The 22,536-nt window shown below is 46.7% G+C and overlaps 1 protein-coding gene across 1 annotated transcript; it reads left to right on the forward strand.

The window, feature by feature from the left end:
• Positions 1–46: 46 nt before the first annotated feature.
• VCP (valosin containing protein) lies at positions 47–21,389 on the forward strand. Its single transcript, XM_074812649.1, has 17 exons — positions 47–235; positions 5,165–5,276; positions 5,649–5,821; positions 7,977–8,119; positions 9,095–9,225; positions 10,956–11,087; positions 11,496–11,598; positions 13,417–13,550; positions 13,805–13,940; positions 14,963–15,075; positions 15,743–15,907; positions 16,017–16,139; positions 17,207–17,419; positions 18,654–18,962; positions 19,889–20,044; positions 20,379–20,533; positions 20,933–21,389. Exons 1-17 carry the CDS (start codon positions 219–221, stop codon positions 21,036–21,038), a joined length of 2,421 nt encoding a protein of 806 aa, XP_074668750.1. The 5' UTR covers positions 47–218; the 3' UTR covers positions 21,039–21,389.
• The last annotated feature ends 1,147 nt before the right edge of the window (positions 21,390–22,536 follow it).

Here is a 22,536-nt window from a genome sequence, read left to right on the forward strand (position 1 = left end):
GCCCGGGAGGAATTTCCGATTGGTCAGCGCACGCTGTTGCTAGGCAGGTGAGGCGGCGCGGGGGGGAGCTTCCCCTTCCGATGAGTCGGCTCTGAGGTTCAGTCAGCGCGAAGCGCCCCGATCCGCCGTCGCCGCCGCTACCCTGCCTGAGACCCGCCGCCGCCGCCCGGAGGAGCTGCCGCCGCCCGCCTCCCCTCGCCCCTTCCCCCCCCAGCGACATGGCCTCGGGATCCGAGTAAGTGCGGGCCGCCCGCTGGCAGGCCGCGGCCTAGGCCCCGCCGCGGCGGCGCTGGGCCCGGCCCGGCCTAGCCCGCCTTTACCTCGCCTCAGCGCGGCTAGGCGCGACCCAGGCCCGTCGGCGGGCCCGATCCGTCGCACCATCCCGCTGTGTCATGCAGGCCCCGAGGAGGTGGAGGCGGTGCGTGAAGGGGGATGGGCCGCTCCCCGAGCGCCGCCGCCGCCCGCCTCCCCCCCGCCCCCCCCGGCCCCGGCCGGGCCTCCCCGGGAAGTGTCGAGTCATGGGGGGGGGGGGAGCGAGGCTTGGCCAGGCCGGGCCTCCCGTTGGCCTCTGGCTGTGCCCCGGGCCGGGGCCGCCTGCCTGCTGTGCCCCGGCACAGCCCGGGCTGTCCTGCCTGGGCTAGGCCTCAGCCAGGGAGGGCTTTGTCTTCCAGGCTCTGGAGCGGCTGGCGGGGCAGCGAGGAGGGGAGAGGCATGTCCCGGCCTCCTCCTCGCAGCGGCCCTCGGGCCGGGGCTAGCAAGTGACTTGGCATTAGCAGAGGCAGACATGTTGTGCGGGACTGGCCTCTGTGGCAGCTGAGGCAATCGGCTATATTTTCGTCTCCGGTGTCTTGCCTCACTCTGTTTCCAGTTCCAGGCCAAGGATCATCTTTCATGCTCCTCAAAAGTGACTTGGGTAATAGTGGTCTCTCGGCTCCCAGCCCGCGTGCGCAAGCCCCTTCGTTGCCCCTTGAGAGAAGTAAAAATAGAACCTAAAGAATTTACCAAATTCAAGAATACTTGAAGTGACTTTTTGGCCTTGCCGGAGGCTCTTTCGGTCCCTCTAGTGTCCTTTGTCTGTGTTCTCCTTTTCTTTTGTAACTCCTGAAATATAGACCTTCTTGGTCCTACTGAGTCAGTTCCAAGAATTCAGTGTCTGTGGTAGAGCTTGTGGTGGAAGTGATGATCTCAGAGGCATATTTTGCCGTTGAGTGAGGTGAACAGTGTCTTTAAAAAGAAGTTTCTACTTTAGAAAAGTTTTTTTTACCACATAGGAATCAACAAAAATTACTCTGCAACTGGAAAACAGTTACTTTTTAGTTGCCATTTTTGGGTCAATGCTGCTGGCAGCCATCTTGCTGAATTGAGCCTTATCACAGCAAGTAGCATTGCAAGAGGTGAGAGAGTGCGGTTTCTGAAGAGATTCTTGTTTTCGTGTGCCTACCTGTCTGAAACAGTGTTTGAGAACTTGGCATCTCTAGCACGGGTATGAACTCACCGCTTGGTTGTCATGTGCTGTTCCCGTAAGTGTCTGCAGTTATCAGATACCTCACTCATTTGCTTTCGTGGATAAAATATTTTATGGATTTAAAAATTTTTTTTTTTTTTTTTAAAATACCTACGTGGAGAAAGCAGTTCAGTCAACATGGATGTTCAGGGTGGTAAGAAACTGCTGACAGGTTTTATCTCAGAAGTGAGTTCATGAGGATACTGATAAAAAGGCACACCAGCATATGGAAGGCATGACTGTTTTCACTTTCATTACTGCAGCTGGAATCATTTTGAGTCAGTGGCTTTGTGCTATATTTTTAGCACGGACTTGCAGGAACAACTTATTTCCTTAGTTTAAGTGAGCTTTGGAGGTTAGTAGTCGTTTTCAGAAGAATCACTAATTGGTAATTACTTGCTGCTCTCACTCTTTATACCTTTCACCGTAACACATAGCCTCTGGGTGTTACTGCATGCTGAACAAGGGGAGCTCTGACACAGAGAAAAATGATGAAGTGATGTAAGTTGTAAAAAGTACCCCCCCACCCCTTTGCTGTGTCAAATGGGGCTATTGGACTGCTTTACTGAGAGAGAAAAGGGGGCTGAGGATGGGAATGGGGAATCCATTATTGTTGGTCTTTAAGGCTGGTACATATTTGCTTCAATTTTGTTGATATCTTGCGCTTTATATGCAAGTTTGGCCATTAGCTGTGCTGGGGATTATGTCCTCACTTCTGGCCTCTGTCTAGGGGCAGGCTTGATGGAGGCTTTGAATTTCCTTTTAATTCCTAAACAGCTCTAAAGCTATGTTTTGTGTTCAGTTTATCTCTTTGTTGACTCAGTGAAAGAAAGGAGCGAGAGGGAAAGTGTGTGAGGGAGCTGACAAAAGGGTGAGTAGGGGAGATGATCTAGAGGATTTGTGCCAGGCTCTCTCTGACAGGAAACTCATTGAGGAGCTTTAAAAATTACCTAGGTTAGCTGTCTGTCCTACCCTTCGCTGAAGTTTACCAGCACACATAGGAAAGTTGGCAGGAGAGAGCCCCAACCCATGCCTGAGGCTTTCCTGCTTAGTATTTTCAGTTCAGGCTCTGCATAGACATCCGGGATTGTCCGAGTGTGATTGAGGTGCATTGATATATTTTGCTCTGTCATTTCAGTTACAGCACGAGGAACTCCCAGGAGAGATACAATGAGGGCAAATGGTGATAATAATATTCTAAATTGCTACTGAAAGATGGGTAGTGCTTGTCTCTCAAAATCCTTACCCTTGTCTGTAGAAGTAACATCACTCTCCTGTGTAGCTGACGTGTAATTTTGTAACACCTTTGTTTCTTTGTCTGCAGAACTGTCAGGTCAGGTAACTGAAGCTGACCCCACACATTTAGATGCCTGTATGCTGTTTCTTAAGAGACCTTTACACCATTTTTAATGCCTCCAAGCTTTTCGATTGCTTTAAGTGCAGTAATGTACTGACAACATTGATCCAGCTCTTGCTTCTTACTTAGGGAACTGTAGATTCAGTTCTTCAGTACTAAAAGTTTTTTCTTGCGTTCTGCAGAAGCGAGTGGACCTCTTACTGTGCTTTTCAGCACTGCAGTGTGTCAGGAGGCATCTGAACTTTCCAGATTTATACAGCTTTTGGTTTATGGACAGTTTTGGTCCAAAAACTTCCACTTGCTGCCCAGTCCCTTTTCTGTTCATTTTTATCTTGTGTCCCAGACTGTTATTTAGACTGCACAGCAGTATCTGCATCCCAAGGGACAGCCACTCTGTTTCAGTGATTAGGTAGCCAAGGTCTAGCAGCAGTTTCTTACCAAAAGACCTTGAGATCCACATATCATGTGCAGAGGGGTGTGAGTTACATTCTCACTTTGAACAGGCTAAATAGGGGTATTGTTTTTTTCTGGTGTCCCTTAGCTCAGGTTTTAAAATCTACCTGCTAAATTGATTTCCAGTGGCCAGGAGCTAATTCTGAGGTAAGGTCCTTACAGGTGGGTTGTTGTTTTTATGCACTGTTTTAACCACAAGATTCTTTCTGGCCTGACAGTGTATTGGTTCAGTTTTCCTGGAAATCCCAGACTTTTTAGGACTCTGCCAAGACCACATTTTAGGTTACAGATGGAATTCATGAGCTCCTTCCAGGATATATCCTTAGTTGTGTCCTTTTGGATTCAGAGAAAGGATCTGTAACATCTCACACTGAAAGGGACAGATGTCGATGTCTTACCTCTTGCACTCTAATGAAGAGAGGAAAAAGGCAACTTTCCCAGTGCTGGCAGTCCAGGAAAGACATTTTTTACAGCCCCTCCTTTTGTTCACTTAAAGTAATGTTGTCTGTCATTTGCAACATGTTTCTTATGCTATCAGGGCTTATATGAAGCTTGAAAACCTCTTGGAAAGAAGCTGGCTGCCCTCATAGTCTGCTCGGTATTGTTCCCCCTTTTACGTGTCAGAGAAAGGAGCCAATACCACATAGCCTGTCTTGGAAAAACCTGTCTTGAGGGGTGGGGGACCTGAGGCAACATCGCACTGTAGGTATGCTGCCCCTCTCTGATGGACTTTTAAAAAGGCAGTGAGCGTGCCAAGTGATGCACTGCTGCCACAGTCTGTGTCTATGCCATGTAGCTGCTTGCTCTGCCACTTTCACTCAAGGTTTGATTTCTTCTGGTTATTTTGTCCCTAAAAGAGTGAAATGGAGCCAAGTGAACTGCCAACACCGTTGTCCACGAAGCTCCCTACTGTTTGCTGGTGCTTGCTGCTTGCTTAGGACAAAGAAAGACTTTGTTTTCTTTGTCAGAATCAAATGAAACTGTACAAAGTTTTTTGTTCTGACCTTAGACACTGGCACATCGGGAACGCTTGGAGAAAGTGATCAGGTGCCCACCAGGGGAAGTTACAACAGCTGTTGTGGCTAATCTACAGCGTCCAAGAAATCATGAATCAGTTGGTTCAAATATGTATTTCTTTCATAGAGTGAATTATTTGATGTATTAGATTTTGAAGGAAAGTAATCTGCCTTTTTTCCATTTCCTTGCTGTTTGATTGGCTCTATTTTGTCAAGATGAACAAATTATTTGTTGTATTTCTTGTGGCGCAGTGAGCTAGAGCTGCAGTGACTCCTGTGAAGGTGTTACGGAAAGGTGCTTATATCCTAAAAAAAAAAAGAAACCCCCATTTTTCATGAGCACTTGAATATTTCTACTGGCTTGCTAGGTTTAACTAATAGGCCTCGACAGGCTAAACTCTTACAACTCTTCCTGTCAGGGGGCTGCAGCATTGTCCTTTAATTCCCCTATTTATCTGGGATTTGACACCAAATAGACTTGAACTTTTGTTTCGGTGGCAGTGGTTACATGTGATTTCAGATGAGTCTGACTAATTCTTTTAGGCAAAACATCTTACAGTCAGCAACATCTCACTGACCACTTCTTTTCATAGATAGCTTCATAGCTATTTCCATTTAAAGCTAGGAAAGTAGTTATATTTACTGACAGAAAACATTGTGCTTTGAACTCTTGCAACTGGTGCCTGGGAAAAATGTTCTCCTTTGTCTTACAAGTATAGTTCCTAAAAGACAAGATAACAAAGACACCTGTAGAAAATGAAGATGAAAACAGGGGAGTGGCTGGAAAGGGGGAACAGTATCGCTCAGGCTCATAACTTCTGTTTTCTTCACCAGTTCTAAAGCGGATGACTTATCGACTGCTATTCTGAAGCAGAAGAACAGGCCCAATCGGTTAATTGTTGATGAAGCCATCAATGAAGACAACAGTGTTGTGTCACTGTCCCAGGTGTGTCATCTATAAAAGCAAAGCATTTAAGCTGGTAATTTGCAAGCTGTTGCTGTATATTAACTTGAAATGTAACTTCGCAACATGAACATAAGTATTTGTGTCAGAAGCCGCAGCTGTTATGAGCTAGGAAGGGTTGTCTTGTTTCCTAACGCTCTTCAGTGATAAAATGTATTTTGATTCTCAATTTCTAGGATTCAGTTGAGCTTGTGCACTTAGTCCGGCTTCTTGACCAGCATACTGGGAGCCTCTGTCCTTGTGGATTTAGTATATCACTTCCAAGATGTAATTCTCCAAAGTCAAGTAACTCTCCTTCAGATGCTCGAATTCCTGTTTTGCAAAAGCTGCTTCTAATGCTGTTATTGTTTACAGGCAAAAATGGACGAATTGCAGCTGTTCAGAGGAGACACTGTCCTGCTAAAAGGAAAGAAGAGAAGAGAAGCAGTCTGCATTGTTCTGTCAGATGACACCTGCTCAGATGAGAAGATTCGCATGAATAGGGTTGTTCGCAACAACCTGAGAGTGCGCCTGGGTGACGTGATCAGGTGAGGACTCATTTGCTACCTGTTACATGTCTTTGGGTTGCTGTCTCTGAATTGATCGAGTCAGTAGCAGAGGCAGGGCCTGCAGGATGTATCCTTACACCTTCCAGAGGAGATCACAGAAATGTTTTCAAGTGTGTGTCTTACAACGGGGATCCCCATTTACTTTTGCATGCATTTCTGGCTGTTTGCATGTTCAGATTAATACTAAAAAATGATGCTAAAGATTCTTGAAATCTCTTCAGGACCTTCATGAGCACAGGTCCTGTCATTAAATTGAGTGATTAATTTATCCCTTCATTGTCACAGTCATCTTCCCAAATTTACATTGTCAGGTGAACTCTCAAACTTTTCTTGTCTACTAATGTCCACAGTGTTAACTGTGGAAGGCATTAAGCAACACTGTAATTGATCTTGTAGTACCTGAGCTGCCCTATGGCAAACAGAATTTAAAACTTGCTAGAAATGAGTGGCAAAAGCATGAAGCAGTCAAATACCAAGATTAAAAATCGCTGAAGGATGTTTATATTCTGATGTTTGTTATAAAAATAACTTGAAAATTAGGAATGCTTTAGAAGCGTTGCAAGGATTTTGTTGTGCAACACTTGCAGAAAGTAGTGGGAAAGCATTGGGCTATACGTCTCGGCTTACAGCAGACAGGTTCCATTCTGTGATGGGACTGGATGGGGAAGCACATGAGCGTTTCTTAAACATAAAAATGCTAGTTTGCAGACTTAAATCTGGGAGGGCTAACAGTTCATTCTCCTGAGCATCATCCTAATCTGAAATATCCTGCATGTTGTGGGAAAATTGGAGCCTGGTTTCTGACACTAGACTTTCTGAAGTGATATCTGGAATAATCTTTAAATGCAAAATGTGTTTCATACAAACTTTGTAGAGGAGAGAAATGAGGCTGTTCCACCCATACCTGTACCACTACAAAATGCAAGTTTTAAACACCATTGTGGTTGGAACAGAGCAGGGCTTTGCCAGTCTGTGGATTTAAAATAAAGGTGAACCCTAACTTTAACTTGATGTGAGGTTACTGTTGGAGTAATTTCTAGTGTAACAGTTCAGCTATGCTCTCCCCTCTCTGTTGGGACTATGTCTGTTGTGGTTCTCAGCCTCCCAAACGTGTTACCAATTGTCTTAGCTTCATTGTGAGGGTCAGAGGATTTCACAGCTCTTGACCTCAGAGTTTTTCTTGCTGATCTTAACTGCTTATTGTGTTACTTTCTGTGGCCTGGTTTCTGCCAAAATCCAGATTCATGTGCTAATCGCTTCCTACTTGGGGTCTGTCAACTGTTTTCCTTCTGCAGCACTCTTCCTTTACCCTTCTGCTGTGTCCTCTCTGTAAAGCATGTGGTAAAATAATCTATTAAGAGTCTCAAGCAAAGTCATGTATGGAAAGTTGCATGCTCAGCTGCAGTTCCATGTAGGCTTTTCTTAGCTGGCAAAGCCAGTTTGAACTTTCTGCCACAGCTTGATGCTCTGAGCTATTGCTACAGTAGGCTGTTGTCCTACACTGCAAAATAATAACTGTAGTGTTTGTTTAAAAAGGAGGAAGGGGCCTTCAGACTTTAACCTAAATGTCAGCCTCTACAAAGTGGGACTGACAGATGCCTGGCTGCATGCTGGTTACCCCTGGTTGGTACTGTGAGAGCCTTTGCTCAGAATTGGGATTCTCAGCTCAGGGGCTCTGGTCTCTGCAGTAAGCTAGAGAGAAGGAGCAAAGAGCTTCTCCCAACTCCCTTTCTCTTGCAGCTTGTTCAGCATCAGCTTGTTGTTGAAACAGAAGTTAGCTTGTGACTCTCACGGGTCTTTAGGCTGCATTAGTAACTTCTGAATGTGCCTTGGGGATGGCGAGGGAATCTACAGAAGAGCAGGGGGTTAGGAAGAAAGTATGAAACTCCCCAGTGGTCTTGGATGGGGCTGGGAGGAGTGAAGGAAAGAATGTGTTGTGAAGAGTACCTCTTGATGGGCATGATTTTTGCCTTGTCAGCATTGAAATGTTCTTCTGCAGGTGGGAAGTCTCACCAGGACTTTGGAGAGTCCTTTCCAGCATTTGTACTGGCCTGGGAAGGGACATCACAGCCTTTTCCAGGTGCAGGTGTAGGTCCAGCGTGACGTGGCTAACTGGAGTTTTCTTCTGTTGCAGCATCCAGCCTTGCCCGGATGTGAAATACGGCAAGCGTATCCATGTGCTACCAATTGATGACACAGTAGAAGGGATCACAGGGAATCTGTTTGAAGTCTATCTCAAGCCGTACTTCCTGGAAGCATACAGACCCATCAGGAAAGGTAATAGTGCCCGTTATTGAAGTCCTGATGGCCGCAAGTGTGAGCTAGTCCTGAGACTGAATAAAGAGAATTTCCAGAAGCTTGCACAGATCTCTGCGAAGCATTAGACTGACATCTATAGAGTGAGATTTTGCTGGTGCGGATTTAATTTTTTCATAATCTTCAGAAGAAAGGGTGATTGCTGCTGGCTGGCAGAGCAGCTTGATAGGTCTGTGTCTTTTTGCTACATGAGATGGGAGAGTATCAGAGAAGGCTCAGATAGAACTTGGGAGAAAATCTCATTAAACTAAGTTGCTACCGCTTGATGGAATTGGGGAATTGCCTGCATATTAATCGATTGGTTGGTTATATCAGCTGGCACCCTAACTAAATTCAGTTTTTCAAAGTAATTTAATTAACAACTGGGAGAAAGTGTAGGAAACCAAATGCACTTTAGGAGTTGCACTAGTAGCAACAAATAGGTCCTAATACACTATAAACACACGTTGAAGTTATCCACCTTCTGTAGCCCAGTTTAGCCAGGAGTCATAGTGCATTATATATTATTTTCCTTCTGGAAACAACCAGTTATAAATAGTAACAACTAGTTATAATAACTCCAAAATGAATTCTTATTAAGTTAGGGCTTTTTGCCTGTTTTAGAAATGTTAAATTGAAACTGAATGGGAAAGAAATGTGATTCCTTGCCTTTGTATTTTGTATTTAGGCACAGTATTCTTTTCTATTGTTTGCTGGTTTTGTTTGCTGTTTGTTACAGGATGAAATTTGAGAACCTTAACTGCTGCAATCTAAGTGGTGCTTGGGTAGTCACAGTAGGTGCAGCTCTGGAGTTCAAAACGCAGAGCAGTGTTACAAATGCCAGCAGTGTATGCCTGTGTAACCCACTTCCTTGTCCTCTGGGATTGCTGGTAGTACAAGGGTTGACATTTTGCAGGCATCAGTTGCAGCAGGCTAGTGAAGTGTGTGGTTTTACAGGTGACATCTTCTTGGTGCGTGGAGGGATGCGTGCAGTGGAGTTCAAAGTGGTGGAGACAGATCCAAGTCCGTACTGCATAGTGGCTCCAGACACAGTGATCCATTGTGAAGGAGAGCCCATCAAACGAGAGGTGAGCAGAATCCTGCCACACGGATCTCCTACTGAATCCCCTCTGTCCCAAATCTGTTTTTGCAACAGAGCTTGAGAGCAGCAGCGTTTGCAGTTCCTGTTTTGACATTTTGTGTATTGAATGTAATGGTTAGAAACTCCTGTTTCAGGAGATGAGCTGCTGCTGAAGGTAGTCAGAGAAACATACTTCCAGTGTCCTTCCTCATACGCTGAGATAGCGCGAGTGCGTAGGTTTGCTGATGAGATGCCATACTTTGCCAGGTTTTGCATCTGCTTCCAGATATCTCATGCTGGACTTAGATGCATCTTTTAATTCCAAAGTTCCCTTGATCTATAGCAAGGAGAGCTTACAATGTTGCTGAATTTCACGCCACATGAAAAGAAAGCAATTAGTGCTTTTTTTCAGTGAGAAATTTGAAATCCTAAAATGGTTGACTTTTTTAAAAATGATTTCCCCAGTCCCTTAAGGTGTCTAGCCTTCAGTGCCCCAAGCTTGAGGCAGCTGAGTGGATTGTCTGTGAGGTCTTGGCCACCTTACTGTTACAGAGTAGGAGATCTTAGAGAAATCAGCTAAGGTGGTTGCATACTTAATAAAGAAAGTGCCTCTTTACTGCCTGCTAATCAGGGTGAGTGCTGGTTTGTAGTTAGCTGCCCTCTGAAAAATTCACCTCTATGTGACAATTGTGAGACTGCATCTGGGCACCCCATGAATCCAGTTTGGGCTCTTCAGGACACAGCAGAGACAGATAGGAGCAACTTCAGCCAAGGCCACCAAAATGATGAGAAGCTGGAGGTCAGAATGAATGAGAAAGGAGTGGGAGAGTGGGATTATGCAGCCTGGAGAAAGGAAGGCAAAGGGCCAGGTTTACTGGCAACTGCCTGATGGAAAGGGGTAGATGACCAGGCTCTTCTGAGAGCTGTGCCCAGGGACAGGACTAGAGGCAGTGGCATAAGCTGGATCAAGGGAAGTTCCCAGTAGATGCTAGGAAAAAGGTTTCCCCAACCCTGCAGCGGGGCCCAGAGAGGGCAACAGTCTCCAAACCTGGAGACCTTCAGTGTTTGATAGGGCCAGACCCTGTGACCTGCTTGAGGTAGTAGTTCTCATTTGTGGAGCTTGCACTGAGTCCCTCTGATATTCCAGGCTGTGTTATGTTATTATTTTAGAGTGGCCTAATGTTACAGATAACCAAGGCCAGTAGAGATTTGGACAGCCAAGTGAATGGATGCTGTAGAGCTATACTGGGAGAGTATAGCGCCTGGATCTTAACATTATCTGCTAGTTTGAGTCAATCCCAAAAGACAACACTACATCTGAGAACTGTGTGATAGCTAGAGTACATCAGGTAGTTAGAGAAATCGCTTACAGTTTAAGGAATAAGTATATTTTATACTGAACTTCATTGTCTATTGTTGTCTTTGTTAGTCTCGTCAGAGAGTCACAGAGCTTGTTTTGCGCTAGAGTCTGTAGGGAACCTGGCAGCAGAGGCTGTGATTGAAGAGGGTGAGCTTCAGTGAGGTCTAAGTACATGCAGGCAATTCCCTTTGTATGTCTGGGAAGACAGAACTAAAAAACAGTTGTAGAAGACACCAGGAAGACTTGAAAATGAGAATCTCAAGACAGCAAAGAAATGACTGTGAGCAAAAACCCAGATTCCTGGGCTTCTGTAGACTCGGAGGAGTTGTTGAACTATTGTTTTCACTGAAATGTTTAATGTATTTCCTTCTGGATAGGATGAAGAGGAGTCACTGAATGAAGTGGGCTATGATGACATTGGTGGCTGCCGGAAGCAGCTGGCTCAAATCAAAGAGATGGTGGAACTTCCCCTCCGACACCCTGCGCTCTTCAAGGCCATAGGGGTGAAGGTAAGCCCTCGCGTGCACCAGGGGGATGAGTGGACTTCCCCTTGCAGGTGACTCTTCACCTTGGAGGTTTATGAGGCATTGGTGGTGGACATAAGTAATTTGTGGGTTTTTTTTAACGCTGGTGTTCAGAAAGTATTTCCTTACATGTTCTGGACACAGGTTAGACTACTGGCAACTTGTAAAGCGGAGTGATGTTTTGAATCAGCTCTGTCAGTTACTGGCAAGGTTTTTCTTTGTGTGTCATGCAAAGTAGTAAGGGTGTTGATAGCAATGCTGGAATGACAGCTGTTGCATGAGTGTTTATCACAATTTCGGACTGGTTTTATCAAATGCTTACAGTTTCACTGTGAAGCTACTTAAGCTTTCAACTACTAGCTCACCATCTAAGTCCCTTGCCTTTGTCCTCAGCCTCCTCGTGGGATCCTGCTGTATGGTCCCCCTGGCACTGGTAAAACACTGATTGCCCGAGCGGTGGCCAACGAAACAGGGGCTTTCTTCTTCCTGATCAACGGTATGTTTTGTGGCTGCTTTGGCCCCAGATCTGCTGTGTGTTCATTCATCCATGTTACGGTAATGAGTGGTGTTAATAGTGCTTGTAGAGCCATGTTGTCTCCCTGACATCCATCCTTACCTCTTTCAAGTGTGCTTCTGGGGACACTTGGAGGCCATTTGTGTGGAAATATCTGTAGTGGCACTCCCCTTAAGCTTGATTGTGTTGTAGCAGGGTGGTTGGAAGACAGCTTTGCAATACAGGGACTTGGAGTCTGTCTGACTGCTCGTTTATGTTGTTGAGGGCAGAGCTGGGAGTAAAGTGCTGAGATTAGTCTAAGTATATGGGTGCAGGACACTTGCTTCTGTGACTGACACCATGTTCCATTCAGAAAAGAAGCTGTTCTGCTGTGGATTTCTTTTTCCCCTCAAGTAAAGCACAAGACCTGTTTTATTTCACATAACATTAATTGGGAGGAACTCTCCTGAAAGCTGTAATGAGTACCTTGGGACTTACCTACATGTGACAGAACCTCCTGTTGATAACTCTCACCTGTAGCAGTTAAGATGGTTACTAGTTTACGTCCAGTAAGGACCAAATTCTGAATTTTCCTCACTCCTTTTCTGTCCCATTTTACAGTCAGTGCTGGAATAACTGAACATTTTTACTTAATGCCGCTTTTCTTTTCTGATTTCAATCATATAGACCTGTGAAGGCAATAGCAAAGGACTGTGTAGCACAGCATAGCGGTGACCAGCAGTAGGGAAGTGACTTCCTTTGTATCTCAAGACATCAGATGTAAATGGGCTGGTTTTACCATATGTCACCCTTGTCATATACTTCCTAATGTGTGTATAAGCTGCCACTGAATGCTAATGAGCCAGCCGTTTCTTTAGACATTTGTACTTCTATTGCATAATAAAAATAACATTGTCAGAGTTAGTGATGCGTTCTCTGTCTGCTGGTTCCAAGCCTGGAGCTGCAGGCAGTGTTGCGGACAGAGCTGGTATGAACTGGTGAGGTACTTTTAATGACACACATTTAGTGCCCACCTGCACCAGTGGCTCTGCAGCTGGCGCGCTTCAGTCAGCTGGCAGCTTCGCACTCCTGAGGCTCAGGTTGCTTTTTCTTGGTCTTTTAGGAGCATACTTTCTCTTCATTACCACTCCCATCAGCATGATGGAAAAAAATCTAAAACCAGAATAAATCAGTAAGCCTGCACTAGTGTTCAGCAGTTGTAGTAGATCTCAAGGGAATGCTGTCCTTCGTTCTGGGATTGGTGTGCTTACACATTTTTTAAATTTAGTTATTCTTTCAGAGGAGATGGGGTTTGGGTTTTTGTTGTTTTTTGGTTTTGTTTTGTTGGGGTTTTTTTAAACTAATTTATAGGATCTTACAGAGGTAAATGCATACCTGTGTAATGTAAGCTAAAGGCAGCTTCAGTATCTTAGAGCTTTTTCCTTCCCTACCCTGATAATTCATCACCATATAATTTGATTGCTTCTCTTGCAAGCTAGGACTGGCATTAACAGTGTGTGGTGGCACATTACAGAGAAGCTCACCAGGTGTGAAATAGGGTAAGGAAAGAGGCAGCTAAAGGTAGCTCATTGACTAGTGCTGCATTCTGTTAGAGTAAACTGGAAACACCAGAATAATGGTAGAAAGTAATTCCGCATGCTGTTCTTGCCTGTTCAGCTGCAAATTTAGTGAACTCGGTTGATAGTATGTGCTTTGGCTTGAAATAGAGATTGTCCCATGTGAATGTTGTACTAAAATTCAGCTGCATGTCTTGGGGCTAGCTGCTTGTCTTCTGGGTGCCACAGTGAGGCTGTTTTTCAGGTCCTGAGATCATGAGCAAGCTGGCTGGTGAGTCTGAGAGCAACCTGAGGAAAGCCTTTGAAGAAGCAGAGAAGAATGCTCCTGCCATCATCTTCATTGATGAACTGGATGCCATTGCTCCTAAGAGAGAGAAGGTAAAGCAAGCCTGTAGAAGGTCAAGAGGTACGTCCTTTTTAGTAGCAGCTGGTGTGAATCTCTGCATTTGACTACAGGGTCAAGCAGTATTTAACTTAACTCATGACTTCAGCTGGACGTGAGAAGAATCAGATAGAGTTCACGATGGTTCTTAACAGCTCACAGCTCTCATATCTGTTGGCTCTGGTGCAGTACTAGCTCCTGTGCTGTGTTGCTGAGCTTTTGGTCTAACTACTGCTTTCTGCCTCCGTAGACACATGGAGAGGTGGAACGTCGCATAGTGTCTCAGCTGTTGACTCTTATGGACGGCCTGAAACAGAGAGCACACGTGATTGTTATGGCAGCAACCAACAGACCTAACAGCATTGACCCAGCACTCAGGCGATTTGGTAACCACACTGCAGTCTTTCTTGTGTATCACATACTTTGTTATAGGCTGTGTTTCAGGGACCTTGGAAGGATTTGGGAGAAATTAATACTAAACGTATTCTGTGTTACATAAACTGTTGACTTGTCTCCAGCTGCTTGATTGAAATTCATTGCTAGGCTTCCAGCCTTTGGTATCATTTTCTGTGCCATATTAGGTTAGAACTTGTAGCAATAAAAAAATACTTCGAAGCAGAAAAGTGTGCTAGCCTCTATTAGGTGAAGCTATTTCAGGACACACTAAACTTCATGCCTTAGGTTGCAGAAGCCTTTGAATTGTCTGATTTCTCTTTTACTGATGAGAAGTCTGGTAGTTTCTGAGATTCAGGTTTTTGAAACTTTGCATTGTGAATGAAGTGTCCGGTGTATGACCAGTTGGTAAAGTTTATAACAGCAAACCAGTCAAGTGTGCAGGGGAAGACGGACTCTTAAATGCACAGCAAGCCATTTGAATACAGAGCTACGGCTAGAGGAAAATGATTGGCGTACGTACCTTAGCTAATATTGCAGTAATACCTGAGTTTCCTGCCTCCAGATACTGGGCCAGTTCATGTTTTTCACCACTTGGGTACTGCTATGAAAGTTCTGAAAATTATATCTCTCAGTATTTGCAGACTCCTGTGATGAGAACACAAAGGTAGAAATAAACAAGAATGTCTAATGGTATATTGGTTTGGGGAAGTGTATTTTCCTAAGAATGAGGCTCAGAAAAAGTTCCTAAACCATCAGTCCTCTGTGTCATATAATCTCAAACTCTAGCTAATACCGTAGTCTTACTTCCCTAAATGGCTAAAGCCTTTCCTCCTTCTCTGATCTGACTGCTGCTGTGCTGATAAATGCTGCAGAGAAACCCAAAGCTCTGGCATTTTCTGAAATTGTGTGTGTTTGTGGCTTGTCATCATGTTGTTCAGTCAGAGGAAGGCAGCAACTGCAGCTCCTCTAGTTTGCAGAATCAGCAGCTCAATATATGTTTTTTACTCCTCAGGTCGTTTTGACAGAGAGGTAGATATCGGTATCCCAGATGCCACCGGGCGCCTGGAGATCCTGCAGATCCACACGAAAAATATGAAACTGGCTGATGATGTGGATCTGGAACAGGTGAGTAGCATGCTATTAGGAAAGCTCGTCCCTGCAGACAGACGTTCCTGATGCTCTGTTTTGTAGTGGAAGAGTTGTTAAGGCTTGATCGCATAAATGTAGTTGCTCATTTAGGACAGCATGAAACTGGGTGAATGTGTGATCTCAGGGCTTCCTTCTAACTAGTTTACCCGTGACCAGAAATCCTCACTCGCTAACTAGTTAAGAATGGCATGGCTAAATGAAACAAACGTTTATCAGTCCAGTCTGGAAGTGCCTTGCCACTGTCCTCCTGGGTTTGTTTGCTGTGGCATTCTCTTTAAAAGTAAAGCAAGCCTGGAACAGTGCTCACAGCGCTGGGTGAGCATTGTGGTGACACTGGACACCACGTGTAAACTGGATGGTTCCTGTAATCTCTGTCCTGAATGAAGAACTGCAGTCCTCGGGGTTATCTCTCTGCACACCATCTGAATGCTAGTTGCAGCTTTGATCTCAAGCAGGAGGTGGAACAGCAGTGTCTTTGCCAGTTAAATACGTGGTAGCGCTTGTCTTAAATCCGTAGCAAAGCACTGATGTTGCCGTTCTCTGGAGCTTTGTTGCATGTCCCAGTGAGTCACCAGAGCATGCATTGCCCTTGCAGAGCACTTGCTTGTATCCCTGTGAGTCATAGTCAGTGCTCTGCTTTCAGGTGGCAAACGAGACCCATGGCCATGTTGGTGCTGACTTGGCTGCTCTTTGCTCAGAAGCTGCTCTTCAGGCTATCAGAAAGAAGATGGATCTCATAGACCTAGAAGATGAAACCATCGATGCTGAAGTGATGAACTCGCTGGCTGTGACCATGGATGACTTCAGGGTAATGCAGGGTGCCCCTCTTTCTTTTGGGTGCAATGTCTAATCGCTTATCTGAAGCAAGTAAACATAATGTGTTAGAATTCATATAACACTGTTTCTTCTAACAATAGTGGGCTCTGAGCCAGAGCAACCCTTCTGCTCTTCGGGAGACTGTGGTGGAGGTGCCACAAGTTACCTGGGAAGATATTGGTGGTCTAGAAGATGTAAAGAGAGAACTCCAGGAGCTTGTACAGGTAAGGGTTTCCAAGAGATTTTTGCCTAGTCAGCTTGAAAAATAATTAGAGTAATAAACACCAGAACTTCTTCAGATTCCTGTTTGGACTGTGAACAGGGTAAATACAGAGGTTTTTGTGGTATTTCCTTGTAATGGACTAAAAATATCATGCTGTTCCATCTTAGTGAACTTGGAGAGGAAGGTGCTGGGAAGCAGCATCAGGCTTTCCTTAGTTGAGTCTACAGTGTCATCCTGAGTAGGTGTTGTGCTACATGCAGAAACAGCAGCAGTGGGACCACTGCTGAAAATCCTCTTACGTGGTGGCTTTCTATGCCTGAAAGTGGATGAAGATTCTCATACAGAGAGCCCCCAAAGGCCTTCCCATCAGCATTAGCACAGGGACAGGCGAGAAGTAGTTGTGAAGCCTTCTACAAAGGGAAAGACTGGGACAAAAAGTCATGAATGTTCTGTGGAAACTCCTGGTGGCTGCACTGGAATGGTTTGGGTTTGATACGTTCCTGCTTTCAGCTGGCATTGTAGAAATAGCCTCCCTGTGAGTAAAAGAATCTAATTTTCAATCTCATTTTCTTATGTTAAAACCATCACCTATCTCTGACCTCGTTGCTGAGGATAAATGCTCACATCAGACACCTTGCCTGTCTCTGGAGAGCAGAGCGAATAGCTTAGATAATGAGCTGTTCCCTTTTACTTCTGCAGGGCAGAGTGAAGCTGGGGTTAAGTGTGCTGGAAAACTACCTGAACTAGTACTAAGTTCTTAGAGGTAAATAGGTTATTTAAGGTAGCTTTCCAGTTTAGCTGTGGTACTTCTCAAACCAGTGTCCCTTTTAAAACTCCAGTGGCACCGAGCAGGCAGGATCTTGTGTTTAACCCACCAGAAATCCCAGGTACTGTTTCTGGTAGGAGGAGAAACAAAACTGACCTAAAGGAAGATGTCTCTTCCATGGCAGAAGGGTTGGACTAGATCTTCAAAGGTCCCTTCACACACAAACCATTCTGTGATTCTAAGGTACAGGCCTGTTCTCGCTCACCATGAGAGGTGTGTGTGTTTGTTTTGTTCTCCTTCAGTATCCTGTGGAGCACCCAGACAAGTTCCTCAAATTTGGTATGACCCCATCGAAAGGGGTTCTGTTCTACGGGCCACCTGGTTGTGGCAAGACGCTACTGGCCAAAGCCATTGCCAACGAATGCCAGGCAAACTTCATTTCCATCAAGGGGCCGGAGTTGCTCACCATGTGGTTTGGCGAGTCTGAAGCCAACGTGCGTGAGATCTTTGACAAGGTAAGCGTTTCTTCTACTCCCTGTGCTATGTTTGTGCTGAGGTTACGCCAGAACTTTGTCTCCACTGCATCTGTCTTACTGGCCTGGTTCTTGTTTGTCTTTCTTGTGTTTTCCCCACTTTCACTGAGAGCAGTAGCTGCTTTCCTGATGTTAGGGAATTAATCCTCTTTGGCAACAGAGCTATTTAAACGGTTTTCTCGGGCTGCAGTTTGCGTCTGTTGTTAAAGGATGATGAATGGCCCAGTGTCTTAGCAGTGAGGCTAGCGTTAGGATGGCAGAGATACCCTCCACATCCCTGGAAACTTACCTTGACACCTCATTAGCCATCACCATTTACGGATTTTAAAAATATCCTGTGGGTTCTTGTCCTGCAATACACGTGGCTTAGAAAGGAGCTCACTCCTACTGCCCAGTTGCCCCATAGATAGTGTCACCTTCTGACCCAGAAGGTATCTGCATCGATTATCCTGGGAGTCCTCACTCTTGTGGTCAGGGAAGGAGCTGACAGAACAAAGTTGGATGGAGAGAGAGAGAAAAATTCAGGTTGGGAGTGAACCTCAGAGTCCATCTAGTCCAGCTGTTGGTCCAGAGCAGGGAGGTGACTTGGTTATTTGATCAGGTTGCTCAGTGCCTTGTGTTTCGAACATGTGCTAAGGGTGGAATCCCTGACCTCTAAGCCTGTGTGCTAGTGTTTGAGCTTTCTCATTGTGAAGATTTTTTTTTTTCCCCATATTTCTAACTGGAATTTTCTTTGCAGCCAATTGTGCCTGTCATCTTTCATCCTTTCACTGCACATCTCAAAGAAAGATCTGTCTCCCTTTTCCCTATAACTACCCGTTAGGTAGCTGAAGGCAACGATTGGATTTCCCCCTTCCATTGGATATATCTCGTCTACTGATACTTGAGTGACTAAATAACCAGTTGATGTCCCCAGGTCTTGCAGGGAGAGTTCTAGTCCAGGCAAATTGACTCCAGCTTTCTATCTAGGTATTGGAGTTACCACCCTTCTGCCTGGTTCACAATGCTCCCAGCTTTGGGGAAATTCATCTTGTTGTTCAGGAGAATTTAACTGAGGGTTTGTGTGGCAGGAGGCTGTTGTGGAGCAGCCCCTCCAAGCTCTCCTTGCTGCTTGGTGCTTTTCTGAGCTGCTTTAATTGTAGGGCAGGTTTAGTGTGAAGTCAGCGTGGTCCTCACCGAGTGGTATTAATATGAACTAACTGTTTGCTTTTTACAGGCCCGCCAAGCAGCCCCTTGTGTGCTCTTCTTTGATGAGCTGGACTCCATTGCAAAGGCTCGAGGTGGGAATATTGGTGATGGTGGTGGTGCTGCAGACCGTGTCATCAACCAGATCCTGACAGAGATGGACGGCATGTCCACCAAGAAGAACGTCTTCATCATTGGTGCCACCAACAGGCCAGACATCATTGACCCAGCCATTTTGCGCCCTGGCCGCCTGGATCAACTCATCTACATCCCCCTGCCTGACGAGAAGTCCCGGGTTGCTATTCTTAAGGCCAACCTGAGGAAATCACCAGTTGCCAAGGTAGGATCCGTGCCCTGACAGCGTCCGACTTGGGTTTGCTGTGTGCTGCATGCGCTCCTCACAAGCTGGGGACAGAGCAGGGGGCTGGTGGCTGCTCCACACGGTACAGAGCTGGGAAGCCTTCAGTCCATGAGGGGAGGAAGTGAAGAGGTAGGGGGAGGATTGAGCTCCGAGGCTAGGTATCAACGAGGCTAGGTGTCAGCTGTAAGAACAGCAGGCCTTTGCCACGTAGTGGAGTCCTGCCCACAGTGTGGGAAAGCTTGTTAGGGCAAGGTGGAAAAGATTCTTGTACTCTGAAAGAAAAGTAGATGTAGAACACAGGGCTGTGAAATGGAAATTGAAGAGGAACCATTAGCAGTTAATTGTTGCTGAAATCTGTTATAGTCAAGAGCTGTGTCCCCTGCCTGGGGAGCAGGCAATAATGCAACTGATAGTTTATCAGAGAAAAGCAGATGTCAAGTGAGATCTCAAGCTTTTTTATGCCAGGCTTACGTTTTTAGGTTCTGTTGGGAAGGAAAGCTTCAAAGGAGGTTGCAGTACTACCCCCTGAGTTGAGGGGAAGGAGGAGGAAGGAGGTTGGTTGCCTTGGTCTACCTGTGCCCCATCTCCATTTCCAGTCTGACAGTGTTTCGTTTGACTCCTAATGCAAGACCTGAGCAAATCATACCCTAAATCCACAGGTGCAGTGGCATTTACAGCTGCTTCGTGTCTTCTTGGTGGATGTGTGGGGAGCATGGCTTGCCTTTGTGTGGTTAACTTTTCCCAAAAACAAGAGCTTTAACAGCTGATCTTTACAAAATTGGCCAGAGTTAAGGCAGCACCTTGATACCATGGGATCTGAAGACACCAGTGTCATCTGAGGATGTAAGGTGTTAAGGAGAGGCCTCTCTTTTTTTTTTTTTTTTTTTTTTTTTTTTTTTTACTAGGATGTCGACCTGGATTTCCTAGCTAAGATGACCAATGGTTTTTCGGGGGCTGACTTGACAGAAATATGCCAGCGTGCCTGCAAACTGGCCATCCGTGAGTCCATCGAGAGTGAGATCAGGCGAGAACGCGAGAGGCAGACCAACCCTTCTGCCATGGTGAGTGGGGCACTGAGCCTTCCCTGCTCGCGTCTGTGAAGCGTGATGTGTTCCTCTCTCTAATCCTCAGATGGGGACGAGTGGGCTCTCACACAGAGCGCAGAGCTGGAGCACTTTTTTCTCATCTTGTGGGAGGCTGAGGCCCTCCTGGGGCACTGCTCAGAAGGCCCCCGTCGCAGCCCTGACTCGTGGTGTGCCGCAGTGTCCCTCCCCTCCCTCCCCAGCCCCGGCCTTGGTGGGGTTGGAGCATCCTGGCCCGGAGGGAGGCTGTGGGCAGCCGTGGGGCCACGCAGCTGGGGCATGCAGCTCACCTGGGCCCTCTGCCTCACTGCAGGAGGTGGAGGAGGATGATCCGGTTCCCGAGATACGCAGGGATCACTTTGAGGAGGCCATGCGCTTTGCTCGCCGCTCTGTCAGTGACAACGACATCAGGAAATACGAGATGTTTGCACAGACTCTACAGCAGAGCCGTGGCTTTGGCAGCTTCAGGTAACCGTGGGGGAGTGGGGGGAGCAGAGCGTGGTGCAGCCAGCCCCAGAGCAGAGCACAGAGGCAGCTTTCTGCTGGATTCTGGTTAACAAACCCCTCTTCCCCCACGCCTTCCCAGCATGTGCAGCAGCCAGTACACAACGCCGCAGGTGTGGGCTGTGCTGCAGGTCGGTTGTAGCTGCTCTGTTAGTGCTCCTGAAGCCCATCAACCCTTTTTCTTTTAACACAAGCAGCAGCCATGTGAGCCTTTTGTGTGACCTGTCCTAAGGCTTCATCCCATTTCTCCTGCCTGTCCTACTTGGCAGCGGGGTGTGGGCATGGAGGGAGGGGATGGTGCAGAGCTGTGAAGAGGTTTTTCAACAGCATCTCGTCTCTCCCCTTCCGCACCGCTGCACGCAGGTTCCCATCGGGTAACCAGGGTGGCGCCGGTCCCAGCCAAGGCACAGGAGGTGGCAGCGGGGGCAACGTCTACAGTGAAGACAATGACGATGATCTCTACGGTTAACGTGCTGTCCTCGGTGGACCAAACTTCACATCAGGCCACGTTGTACAGGGAAAAATCCAATGTTCAATGGACTCTTGGCTTCTTCATTCCTCAGTCAGAACAGTGTAGCTGCACGTCAGACTTTGTACAGGGAATGTTTTCTGCAAACACAAATCCAGACCGTTGTCAGTTGGGAGGCAGACAGTGAATTAATAAGGAGGGGAACCGACTTAATTTCTGAGAAATTTCTGTTCTAGTTTATGTGGCAGAATCAGCAGCTTTAGCAAAGGGTACAACGCTAGCCTGTATAAAAAAAAAAAAAAAACAAAAACAAAAATAATAAAAAAAAATTAATAAAAATCCCACAAAACTCTAGCCAGGCCCTGGCAGTTCCTTTATGTGGTGCTGGTGCTATCTGTAAGCCGGTGTCTGGGGTGCTGCCTGAGCACTCCTTGCTCTGGTGGACTCCACCTGTGTGTGTCCTTCCCTGCTGCGTGCGGGGTTGCTCTTTGTCCTTAACACCTCTTAGCTCACATTAATGGAAAAAATTAGTTTGGCAGTGTCTCTCCCCTGCCCTGTCTTGGCAGGAAGTGCTGAGTCAGAGGGCCTGGCAGCAGGTACCTGGTGTTGCTTCTCCCATGCTGGCCCTGAGCTCTCAGATCTGCTGCTGCTTTGGCTCCTCTGCAGCAAAGGACTTCTCCAGCGATCCCTGCCTGAAGGTGGGCATGAGGGGGGCACTTGGGTTGTGTCTGGGGTCCGGGGTACAGCCTGACACCACTACGGGGAGCTTCAGCACAATGTTTCCTGCGTCCCCTTGCGTTTCTTGATGACAGTCTTGTATTTCTGGTGCCATCTGGCCCCGCGTTGCACCCCAGACTCGCTAGTTAGGTTCTGATCACGGTGGTTCCACTTCTACCTCGCCGCCTTGCTCCTTGGTTTATTTTTCCTTCTCTGTGCTGCTGTACTTACACGTGAGCAAAGCCCTGGGTCTGGTCCCATCACGCCCACAGGAGCAGGGTGGGAGGCTGGATACAGCCCCTGAGCCCAAGCCGGGAGCCTGTTGGGCAGTGACTGTAGGATGCCCAGAGCAGCTGCGTCCTGTTGGCTTTTAGGGGGTTACAGGAACTGAGGGTTTCTGCAAAGATAGTTAAATACACAGATTGTGTGGCAAAAAGTTGCCCCAGGCCTTTAGGGCCGAGCCACGCTGGAGAGGGCAACCTTTCCCTTCTCTCCAGGAGCTGTGTGGGGCTGTGGCAGTGGGTGCTTCTGCCCCAAAGCCTGGCAGGTCGTGGAGGGCTCAACCAAACCAGCTGGATTTAAGGAGAGTCTCAAAATGGCAGGAAGACAGGACTACCCACGAGAGGGGGCCTGTGCCTAGCAGCGGGGAGAAACATGCTGAAATTGGGAACGCTGTGTTTAAATAGCACAACCTCCTGCTGGGGTAGGAGGCCACGCAGGCCCCCAGGGAGGGGGGTAGCTCAGGTGCTGCTCTGTCCTACTTCCGAGCTCTGCCAGCACC

The sequence above is a fragment of the Strix aluco genome, chromosome Z (assembly GCF_031877795.1).
Source record: "Strix aluco isolate bStrAlu1 chromosome Z, bStrAlu1.hap1, whole genome shotgun sequence".
Lineage (NCBI taxonomy): Eukaryota > Metazoa > Chordata > Aves > Strigiformes > Strigidae > Strix > Strix aluco.

Coding starts and splice junctions, on each gene's coding strand:
- VCP (XM_074812649.1), top strand. Junction 11,088..11,495: donor TCAAGGCCATAGGGGTGAAG/GTAAGCCCTCGC, acceptor CTTTGTCCTCAG/CCTCCTCGTGGGATCCTGCT. Junction 15,076..15,742: donor ATGATGTGGATCTGGAACAG/GTGAGTAGCATG, acceptor CTCTGCTTTCAG/GTGGCAAACGAGACCCATGG.